The 12,283-nt window shown below is 34.9% G+C and overlaps 1 protein-coding gene across 1 annotated transcript; it reads left to right on the top strand.

The window, feature by feature from the left end:
- Positions 1-4,583: 4,583 nt before the first annotated feature.
- On the top strand, positions 4,584-11,740 carry LOC117920522 (probable leucine-rich repeat receptor-like protein kinase At5g49770). The gene is made up of 20 exons (XM_034838114.1): positions 4,584-4,813; positions 4,929-5,036; positions 6,477-6,597; positions 6,762-6,833; positions 6,975-7,049; positions 7,168-7,239; positions 7,338-7,499; positions 7,617-7,691; positions 7,776-7,847; positions 7,964-8,035; positions 8,134-8,202; positions 8,305-8,379; positions 8,461-8,532; positions 8,626-8,760; positions 8,851-9,323; positions 9,418-9,567; positions 9,687-9,826; positions 9,907-10,126; positions 10,207-10,442; positions 10,918-11,740. Exons 2-20 carry the CDS (start codon positions 4,940-4,942, stop codon positions 11,428-11,430), a joined length of 2,901 nt encoding a protein of 966 aa, XP_034694005.1. The 5' UTR covers positions 4,584-4,813; positions 4,929-4,939; the 3' UTR covers positions 11,431-11,740.
- Positions 11,741-12,283: the final 543 nt, after the last annotated feature.

The raw sequence follows: 12,283 nt of genomic DNA, 5'->3' as shown, positions 1-12,283 counted from the left end.
GGTATCATGGCAATTATTTTTAAAAATAGTTTTTGTTTTCAAAAAATAATTTCTTAATTTTAAAAATATGTTTGGTATATTTTTGAACTCAAGATAAATTTTTGAAAATTTGTTATGAAAATAAAGTAATTTTTTTAGAATAAATCTAAAATGTAAATATTTAGTGGTGACTATTGCATTGTCTATACGTATAAGTCCACGGTATCTTCACGCAAAAATAAGTCAAAAAAATAGCCTTTTAGAAATAAGCTCCTTTTAAGTAGAGTTCATTTCTAAAAATAAAAAAATAACTGTTATAGAAAATATTGTAAAGCAAACCCTTGTTGTAAAAATAAATGCAATGGAAATAAAAGTAAAGACAATTATATATTATTTTGATAATAATGTATAATGGGGAAGAATGAATAAGAGAAGAGAAGTGAGAGAAAGAAAGAGAGGGTTAATAAAAGAGAGAAAAATGAGAGAAAACTTCTTTTCTCAGGATACATATTACCAGGGATGAAATGCATTTTTATAGGCTTTTCAAATGACTTCTATTAATGAATATTAATAGAAGTCATAAATAATATTAATTAACATTCATAAATAATATTAATTAACATTTAATATAATAAATGTGGTAACATTCATTACTTCATTTATAACACTCCCCGTTGGATGTCCACCACATTAGAAGAATATGCCTTATTAAAACATTGCTAGCAAAAAATAATATGGTAAAAACCTAGCGAAAGAAATATAGTACAATATTTTTATAATTCTTTAAGTTGCCCTTGGTATGTTAGGGTTGTCTCGTTAAAAACCTTATTAGTAAAACCTAATGGGACAAAACCTGGACGAAGGGAAAAAAAGTATAGTACATTAACACCCTTTTCCAAGCATACTCCCCCTCATGTCGATATCTTTGAGTTGACGCATTCCAATCTTGTGTATTAACTTCTTGAATGTTGAGGTTGACAATGACTTTGTGAATAAATCTGCTAAATTATCACTTTAGCGTATTTGTTGAACATCAATTTCACAACTCTTCTAGAGTTCATGTATATAAAAGAATTTTGATGAAATGTGTTTAGTTCTATCTCCTTTAATATAACCCCCTATAATCTATGCAATGCATGGAACATTATCTTCAAATAATATTGTTGGTTACCTTTGATAGAGGATAATCCATATGATTCTTGAATATGTTGGATCATAAATCTTAGTTATATACATTTATGACTTGCTTCATTAATTGCAAGTATTTTAGAATGATGTGATGATGTAATCACTATTGTTTGTTTGATAGATCTCCATGAAATAGTAGTACCATTGCAATTAAACACATACCCTATTTGTGACCTACCTTTATGTGGATCTAAAAGGTGTCATGCATCTGCATATCTAATCAATTGTTGCTTTGATTCACTTGAGTAAAATAAACCCATAGTAGTAGTTCCGCGTAGATGGCGCAATATATGTTTGATACCATTCCAATATCTTTGAGTTTGAGCAGAACTGTATCTTGTTAATAAATTGATAGAAAAAGCAATGTCTAAATGTATACAATTGACAAGATACATATGCGCACCAATAAAACTAAGATATGGTACTTCAGGACCAAGTAATTCTTCACATTTTTCACAAGGACGAAATGAGTCATTTTTCACATCAAGTGATTGGACAACCATTGGGGAACTTAAATAATGTACTTTGTCCATATAAAAACGCTTCAAAACTTTCTTAATGTATGGTAGATCAATGTACTAAAACTCCATTTGGAAAATGCTTGATTTGTAGGCCGAGACAAAATTTGTTTTTCCAACATTCTTTATCTCAAATTCATTTTTCAACTAATTTGTTGTTCTTGTGAGCTCTTTAGGAGTTCCAACAAGATTTAAGTCATCAACATACAATGCAATAATTGTAAATCCGGTTTTTTATTTCTTAATGAAGATGCATGGGCATATAAGGTTATTCACATGCTTTTTTTAAACAAGTATTCACTAAGGCGATTGTACCACATGCGTTTGGATTACTTTAATCCATACAAGGATCGTTGTAACTTGATTGAGTACATTCTACGAGGCTTTGTACTATTTGCTTCAGGTAATTTAAATCCTTAAGGGATTTTCATGTATATATCATTATCCATGGATTCGTATAAATATACTATAATAACATTCATGAGATGCATATCCGGTCCTTCTGAGGCTGCTAAACTAATTAAAAAATGAAATGTAATTGTGTCTATAACGAGAGAGTATGTTTCCTCATAGTCAATACCAGGTCTCTACGAGAAACCTTGTGCTATTAATCGTGTTTTATATCTTATGATCTCATAATTCTCATTGCGTTTTCATACAAATACTTATTTGTACCCAATATGTTTTACATCTTCAGGTGTTTGGACTATAGGTCCAAAAACTTCTGGTTTTGTTAATGAGTTTAACTCTGCTTGCATAGCTTCTTTCCATCTTGGTCAATTATTTCTATTTCGGCATTCTTCCACATTTCGTGGTTCGAGATCTTCATCATTTCTTATGATATTAGAGGCCACTTGAAAAACGAAAATATTGTTAATAACAATATTATTTTGATCTCATTTTTCTCCTGTGTGTACATAACTTATTAAGATATGACAATTTTCAGGTACTTGTACCTCTTTAGGGGCTTACTACATTATTTGTGTCTCTTCGGGGGTTATAGATTTATCAATTTTAGATTGATCAGTCATTTTGATAGTCTCTTCTAGAATTACCTTTAGAGTAATTCGTTATGATAACATGTTGTAAAACGAGGATAAATGCAACGCAAATAAAAGTAAAGACAATTATATATTATTTTGATAATAATATATAATGGGGAAGAATGAATTAGAGAAGAGAAGTGAGAGAGTTGAGAGAATGAAAGGGAGAGATAATAAGAGAGAAATGAGAGAGAACTTCTTTGACACATATTATTGGGGATGAGAAGTCTTTTTATTGACTTTTCAAATGACTTCCATTAATATTCACATTACTGAATATTAATGAAAGTTATAAATAATATTAATTAATATTTAACATAATATATGTGATGAAATTCGTTACTTTATTTATAACAATCCTAACTTTTCATAAATGTTAAGAATCTTTAATATGGGTCTCACCCATACTCAATGCATTTATACTAATAAAAATTATTTAGATATGAATAAGAATTTTTTTTTTTAAAATTTTTTAAAAAGGGACACGAGGCTGTCGAATGGGAAATGTTGGAATTATAATTTAGGATGGAAGTTCATAGTTTTACATTTTTCCTAGGTTAAGCTAAGGTTTTGACTGGTAATTTTAAAATTTCCCAGTGATGGTTAGTGGTTGAAAATTGTTCCTTACGAAAACTACCTAACCTGTTTACATATTAATAATATAAACACGAAAACTACCTAACCTGTTTACATATTAATAATATAAACAATGTCTACCTCAAAATTAATAATTTTTTAACACAACCATTACATCATATTAACTCATAAGTGTGTTTCGTAGCAATACAAGATTATAATTCAAACAATGTCTCCCTCAAAATTATTCAATTTTTTTTATAAACACAATCACAATAAGTTACTGGTGTATTTTAAGATTTTTTTTTTATATTTTAATAAAATTGATGCCCACATCATCTTCTTTCATCTCTCTCTTTTACACAACCTTTTTATAATATTAATGATGGTAATAAATGATTTTATAAAAAGGGATGTTTTATTAACAGCAGCAACGTTGATATTGAATTTACGAAATAACTTTCACGAAATTATCAAAAACCTTTAGAAACTTTTTTTCAGTCATCTCCTGTCAAATTACCATTATAAAAAAAAAAAAAAACATAAGAGTATTTATTTTTCAACTAAGGAGATATTTACAATAAAAGAAATAAATAATTATTTTCAGGAACAAAATTTTATTACATACATTTATATATAACATAAAAAAATTTAAAAATATTCTTCCTATTTTCAGAAATTCTCAATAATCTGTTTTTTAAGTTAAACAAATATTATTTTTGCCTAAAATAAATAATTATTTTTAAGAACACTAAACTCTTTTCAAAGAAACAAAAATCATTTTCAATCCCACAAAGAAAAAGACGGAAAGAGGGTAAAGAAAGAAAAAAAAAAAGTTGGGATTGTATTAGTCAATAGTCAATTCCCAATAGTCTTATATTATATATACAGGTTTATAGCATAAGCAGGCCTTGGACGCAGTCAACCCCACTTGTACAAATATAATGGAGTATACAGGGATATGAAGGCCAGCAGGCTTCTTGGAACTATTCAACCTTTGACGTTTGACTATCAAGTTGCAGCAGCAAGCGATGGAAAATCATATTCTTCTACGCACCCATATTTCTTTCCAACCAAGAAGGGCTATACTGTTTAAGGAAAAATGGATTAAAGAAAGAGTTGTGAGGTGGGTCCCGTCTCCACCTACTATACAACTGTCAACAAACCCCATTGAATTGCTTGTTAAATCAAAATCTCTAAAAAAAGATGCCACACTTGTAAGTTTAATTATTATAGTTCGAATGTCTTCTTTGTTGTGCGGACGGAGGAAACGGTAAAACGTCCCATTTGTCTTTTTTCTCTCTCTGAATGAGACATGTTATGATTGTCTGTTTACCATAGTGGACAGATGATTGATTGTTAGATTAGCTTCCAAGACAAGGCAAAATCAATACCCTCCCCCCCTCAAACTCTCTCTTTCGGTTTCCTTTTGGTGTTGTTGATACTTGATAATTTGTTAGGAGGCATCACGATAATCATGATGCTGGGGAAAGGCTAGAAAGCCTAGAGGTAGTTGGTCAGTCCCCACACATTGAGTTTATCTTCCTCACATTCATGCTTTGAGGTAGTTTTAGGCTTGGGTTGACTTTCTTTTTTAAAGTTTTTTTGGCTTTCTTTGGTGAAGATTTCAGGGTCATGTTGCAGCTAGCCATGGCAGCTGTGAAGTTGTTCTTCCTGCTGGTGTTCTCCGGAGGGATGCATGGGATCTTGTGTTTTACCAACTCTGATGATGGTAAAGTATTAAGTATTGGGACTTTTATTTCTCTGGGTTTTGCAGATTTTTTCATTCTGAATTCTGATTTGGTAGTTTGCATTCTGCCACACTTTCCTAACACCATGATCTGGATGTTTGAGAACATATCTCTGATACAAAGTTTGTAATTGTTTACTTTTACAAAGGTTCATGAGATTACTAGTTTTGCTCTGAACCATGTTGATTCTTTCCAGTGCAGTCCTGTTTTCTCAGCTCTATAATTCTTGATAAAAATGGTCATATAATCTTTTTTTTTTTTTTTTTTTTTTCCTGTTGTATTACCAATTATCCAAGGACAAAATCATGCTATAATCCCACTGCCAGCAATATAGGGAAAATACCATTCATGCTTTCTAATTTAAGATTGTGCCCCAGAAATTGGGGGACAAGTTTTTCTTGCAGTCTTTTTCCCATGACAGAAATTAATGTTGCTTCTGATTTTTCCCTTTTTTTTTGTTTGAGATCCAAACTAAGCCTTTAAAGGTTGGTGTCATCATCTTTGAGGATCGTGATTTAGACAATGAAAGGTGAACACCTTAAGGCAATGCTTTTCAGTATGGCATTGAATGGACTGATCTTCTCTCCCGGAGAAGGGAAAGAATGTTAAGAAATTTGGTTTGAGTTGGCAGTAATCTGAGACCTGAACTTGATTAAGGGTTGTCCCCAAAAGAGGCTTGCGGTGGCATTGACACTGAATTCTACAAATGATTACTTGAAAGTAGGAATGTTTTTCTGTAATTGTTTATTATACCTATGGCATGGGACCTTTAATGTTGTCATCGCCAGAGTTCAGTCAGATTGCTGCTGCAGGAATCAAGCTTTTCGTCACAACCCCATGTCTTGATTTTCAATCTATTACGTACTTTACCTTACTAATATGGAGCAAATGGCAAACATTTGTTAAGTACAGTTCTTGACGGTAAACAGGGGCGGGAAATTCCAATTTAAGTCAAAAGCCTAGACAAGCATGCATTGGCCAGGTTTCTTTTACCGAGTTGCATCCTGTGTACCGTCTTCCATTCCTGATCACTATGCCTAAGTTTATGTTAATGGGTGAAAACTTGTTTAGTCCACTTCCTCGTGACTGGCATTTGCTCCAACAGTGACATGGAAATTTTAAACAAGTGGAGAATGGATTTCCAGCTAACCAAATATGGCCTTGTTGTTTTTCTAATTGAAAATGCTTTACTGATAAATGATCTTTACTTGAGAAAGTGCACGCATGAAATTAATGAGATGACAATGGTCATTTTGGAACATTCTCGAGTCTTAGCTAATTTTGTCCATTGTAGACTCCTATTCCACAAGTGGGGCTTGATCCAGATTTTTAACTGAATCATTCTGCTTACAAGTATAGCATATTCTTGAGATAATGGGGAATCAAAGCTAAATCGATCTAAAATGGTGGTCATGGTGCAGCTGGGGTACTCCAGTCTTTGAAGGGTCAGTGGGAAAATACACCACCAAGCTGGGAAAAGTCAGATCCTTGTGGCGTACCCTGGGAAGGAATCACATGCAACAACTCAAGGGTGATTGCATTGTGAGTATTCTTCTATAAGTTCACCTCATTCTGGTTGTTCTGTTGTTTTTGCTGGGCCTCTTCATGGTTGGTCAATGATAATTTTTTTATCCCTTTGAATCACTTTTTCTTCCACTGGATAACCAGGGCAAGCCCATTAATCATATAGGCTGATGTGGTTTCAGGGGATTATCGACCATGGGCCTCAAAGGAAAGCTAGAGGGTGATATTGGGGGGCTAACCGAGTTGAGATCCTTGTGAGTTCCTTTATCCCTAGCTTGAAGAGAAAATATACACAAGTTTCAGCATGTTACCAGTAATGAACAAATCAAAATTCAGAAGCTAGCACACAAATGTTTGTTCAAGTAATTTTAAGTTGTGAAACTATTTCATTGCAGGGACTTGTCATTCAATCTAGGTCTCACAGGTTCTCTCACTCCAAAGTTAGGGAATTTAGAAAATCTGAACATCCTGTAAGTTCCAATAAACTGGCTGATTTCCACACTTTGTATCCATCCTTCTCAGGCAGGCTTTTTTTTTTTTTTCCTTTATATGAAATAATTACATGTTTTTTTTCTTTCCATCTCTCAGAATCCTTGCAGGCTGTGGCTTCACCGGTCAAATTCCAGATGAATTGGGAAATCTTGCGCAGCTGACCTTCTTGTAAGAAATGCTAAAATAGCTTATCTTCCTCAATAATGGAAATGAGTTGACATGGACAAGAGTGGTCTTACTAACTTCAATGTCATTCTCCTTCTCAGGGCACTGAATTCAAACAACTTAACTGGTCAAATACCTCCTTCTTTGGGTAGACTCTCCAATCTCTACTGGCTGGATCTGGCAGAGAATAAGTTGTCAGGACCTCTCCCAACTTCAACATTAACCAGCCCGGGCTTGGACCAACTTCTAAAGGCAAAACACTTGTGAGTATCATTAGGCTTCCCTACCTAATGTGTTTTGGAATCATCTTTCTTAATGTGCTATGGTATTGCACCATTTATTAATGTGTAAATTTGTATCTGATTTTTATGAACTGGCAGCCATTTCAATAAGAATCAGCTTTCAGGCCCCATTCCGCGGAAACTTTTCAGCTCTGACATGGAACTAATACATGTGTAAGTTGATATCTAGCCATTGGTTTATTGTCTTCTTTCTTCGCCTCCTCCTCCACCTGACTGACTTTGATTCTGTGATGACAGACTATTTGATGGAAATCAATTGTCTGGGAGTATACCAGACACACTAGGACTTGTTCAGACTCTTGAGGTTCTGTGAGTAGACTTCACCAACCCTCTTAGCTTTCCCATCCTTTAAGATAGTTCCAACTTTTGCTCAAACTATTACCTCTGACACTGGTTGAAATGAACATTGTCGTAATTTGCAACAGGCGGCTTGACAGAAATTCTCTTAGTGGGACCGTCCCATCAAACCTCAACAACCTAACGATCGTCAATGAATTGTGGGTGTTTGTTTGTTTTTTTTTTTTTTTAAGTTTTTTGTGCATAGTGTTTTACATATTTAAGAAAAATTTCTTCCATCTTCCTATGTTCTCTTCAGGAATTTGGCGCACAACCAACTTATTGGGCCAATACCAAACTTAACAGGAATGGACCACCTTAATTATGTGTAAGAAGATATCTAGTATAACAGTTGTTCTATCCAGTTTTATCTTTTACAACTTGGTATTTTTGTAAAACTGACAAATTGTATTCTGTAATAACCTTTCAGCGACTTAAGTAACAATACTTTTGACCCATCAGAAGCTCCAGCTTGGTTCTCAACCTTACCATCACTCACCACCCTGTAAGCTCTCCATCATTACAACAGCAAAATATGAAAATTTTTACAGCCCTTCTGAGATTGGAATTCAATTGTGATGTCCAGGATTCTAGAACATGGATCACTCTATGGGAGTGTACCACAAAAAGTCTTCAGCTTTCCAGGAATAGAGCAAGTGTAAGTTCTGATTCCAATACCAAAGACTAACTGAAAACCAGGTGAGAAAAGTGGAGTGAAAATGATAATTCAGTTGTTTTAAACTTGTGACAGGAAACTAAAGAACAATGCATTCAATGACACATTCAGCATGGGTGACAGCATAGGCGATCAACTGCAGCTTGTTGATTTGCAAAACAACCAAATTCCATCAGTAACACTGAGTTCTGGATACACAGATGCATTAATGTGAGCCATTCACTGGCCTTAGCCTTATAATGAATAATAATGTGTATTTATCTCTGACCATCATTCATATTACCAATTTATGTACTTCAGACTCGTGGGAAACCCTGTGTGCAAGGTTACTCTCTTGAATACTGCCTACTGTCAAATTCAGGATCAAACCCCAAAGACATATTCTACCAACCTGGCTAATTGTGGAAGCGAACTTTGTTCCCCGGACCAGAAGCTCAATCCTCAGAGTTGTAAGTGCGCTTATGCATATGAAGGGACACTATACTTCAGAGGTCCAACCTTCAGGGATTTGTCTGACTTAAACAAATTCCATTCACTAGAATCAAGCCTTTGGACGAAACTGAACCTTACTCCTGGTTCAGTTTTTCTTCAGAACCCCTTCTTCAATATTGATGACTATCTTCAGATACAATTGGCACTCTTTCCACCCACAGGAAAATCTTTTAATAGGTCAGAGGTTCAGAGGATTGGATTTTCCCTGAGTAATCAAACCTACAAGCCTCCTGAAGAATTTGGGCCCTACTATTTTATCGCATCTCCATACCCCTTCCAAGGTAACTTAAGATTTCATCTCGACTTGTGAGTTCACTTTCATTTATGCTCAGTTAACATGTTGGAATAATGAGAAAATTTTCAAAAATTTTTCAGGACATGGAGGAACTTCTTTTAGCTTGGGCGTGATTATTGGGATAGCAATTGGCTGTACCATTCTGGTTGTGGGGCTTGTGGCATTGGGGATATATGCTGTTCGACAAAAGAAACGTGCAGAAAGGGCTATTGAATTAAGCAAACCATTTGGTAACTATATTTGAAATGATCACTCTTGCTATCAATTGAACTCTGTAAAACTACGGGAATTTTGTACTATTGGAGAAATGAGCTTTCAAAATTTATTCACCACTCTATCTATGTTCCAGCTTCTTGGGCTCCAAGCGGCAAAGATAGTGGTGCTGCACCACAATTAAAGGGAGCAAGATGGTTCTCTTATGATGAACTCAAAAAGTGCACCAATAATTTCTCAGAAAGTAATGAGATTGGATCTGGGGGCTATGGCAAGGTAAATTATCCAAGGGCTTGGTCGACTGTTGAGAAATCTGGCTACACCTAACTTACTGATTCCTTTCCTGGTCACTTTAGGTTTATAGAGGAATGCTCTCTGGTGGACAAATAGTGGCGATCAAAAGAGCTCAGCAAGGATCTATGCAAGGTGGGCTCGAATTCAAAACTGAAATTGAGCTGCTTTCACGGGTTCATCATAAGAATCTTGTCGGCCTTGTGGGCTTTTGCTTTGAACAAGGAGAACAGATGCTGGTTTATGAATTTATGCCCAATGGAACACTCAGGGAGAGCTTGTCAGGTAAGCTGACTTTCAATTTCCATCAGATGCATGACTCTTAACATGTCATAGGAAGTTATTCTTCATATTATGGATTGTAGGGAGATCTGGCATTCATTTGGATTGGAAGAGGAGACTCCGTATTGCTTTAGGCTCAGCCAGAGGCTTAGCTTACCTTCATGAGCTTGCAAATCCTCCTATAATTCACAGAGATATCAAGTCCACCAATATTCTGTTGGATGAAAATTTAACCGCAAAGGTTGCAGATTTTGGTTTGTCTAAACTAGTATCAGACAGTGCAAAAGGGCATGTTTCAACTCAAGTCAAAGGCACATTGGTAAGTGTTTCTCTACCCATAGACTTATTCCATCAATCACAGCCTGCTTGATAAAATCTCAATTGCATGTTTGCCTGAGTTTGCAACTTCACAAGGTACTCAGAGCAGCCCTCAAGTCCAAATGAAATAAAATTATTATTTTTTAAATTAACAAAAATCATTTTTTTTTAGAATGGAAATAACTAGAAGTGTTGATAAAGAAACAGTCAAATTGTATTGCAGCGCCGTCTTCCTATGAACTAGGCCTGCTGAGATTGAAACTGACTTCAGTATAGAAAATTAAAATTTCTGGTACTGTTTGGTTAGTGGGCTGCTCATTTTGAGAGGAGAAATAAAATCAAGTTGCTTCACTTTCGTCGTTTACATTCTGTTATAGTCTACAATCACAATGAACCTTGTGAGCTGTTTCCATGTCAGTTTCCCAGTTCCAGGACTCCTTCTGAGTCATTAATCTCACAATGCTGTGTGGTTGCAGGGTTATCTTGATCCTGAATATTACATGACTCAACAACTAACTGAGAAGAGCGATGTATACAGCTATGGAGTAGTTATGCTTGAACTGGTATCTGCTAGGCAACCAATTGAGAAGGGAAAGTACATTGTTCGTGAGGTGAGAATGGCAATGGATAAGAATGATGAAGAGCACTATGGCTTGAGGGAGATAATGGATCCAGCAATCAGAAACGTGACAAATCTTATAGGGTTTAGGAAGTTTCTGGAGTTGGCCATGCAATGTGTTGAAGAGTCAGCTGGAGACCGTCCAACAATGAGTGATGTGGTCAAGACAATTGAAACCGTTCTACAGAATGATGGAATGAACACAAACTCAACGACATCTGCTTCCTCATCTGCTACCGAGTTCGGAGCTTCAAAAGGGGTTCCTAGGCATCCTTACAATGATTCCCTGCCTAGAAAGGAAGTTAATGATAGTGATGCCTTCGACTACAGTGGTGGATACACACTCTCAACAAAGGTTGAACCAAAGTAGCAGGCTCTTTGTTTTTTATTTTTTTAACCATTTTAGAGAACTCATTTCCCATTACAAGATGAATACTATGTGTTTGAAAACTTTGTTTGTTTATCAAATGCATAAAAAAGTGTTAGTACTATGTGAAAATTGTATTGCAACTGTTGTGAAGTAATAGGGATGATTGCTTTTTGTCTCCTTCGGTCAAGGATGAGTACAACTATCAAACCTACTCAATGTTGTGGGGTGAGAGCAAGGGTGTTTGTCATGATGGATGAGTAAAACTCTTTTCTTGTCACAAGATGAATGGCATGTTGCAAATTTATTTGTATATAAGCGCAGAAAACTATTAATAAATGAGAAAATTGCATCGGCAGTACTCAGTTACACGTTGTGCAGCAGCAGGGAGATTTCTCTGCTCTTTTTAGGTAGGTAATGACTATGTTTATTGAGCTAAGTGTTTATGCTTGAGCCGGTATGATGTAGGACAACCCTAGGATGGTTGCCTACACTCAAGGGTAGGTGGGCTAGGATTTTATTTTTAGGGTGTAAGGAGAGGAACAGAGAATAAATTTTATGGTAGAGAAAATTATAAGATAAGAAATAGAGAGAAAGAAGAAATAATGAAGAAAAGATGAAAAAACCTTAGAGTCTTACTAAGGTCTTATACGAGTCTCACCTAGAAGTAAATCAATGGAATCTCACCATTGAGGGTTGCAATTTTGCAATGAAAGAAAATATAATATTATTCATCAAATTCATTTATTTGATTTACATTGATTTGCCTATTTATAGGTTTCTCTAAGAAATCCAAAGTTTACTAGGACTCTAATAACCTATGATGATTCTAATTTTAATTATAACATACAAAGTC

Source organism: Vitis riparia, chromosome 8 (genome assembly GCF_004353265.1).
Source record: "Vitis riparia cultivar Riparia Gloire de Montpellier isolate 1030 chromosome 8, EGFV_Vit.rip_1.0, whole genome shotgun sequence".
Lineage (NCBI taxonomy): Eukaryota > Viridiplantae > Streptophyta > Magnoliopsida > Vitales > Vitaceae > Vitis > Vitis riparia.
Note: the sequence above shows the minus strand (reverse complement) of the source record. Positions and strands in the feature narration are given on the sequence as shown.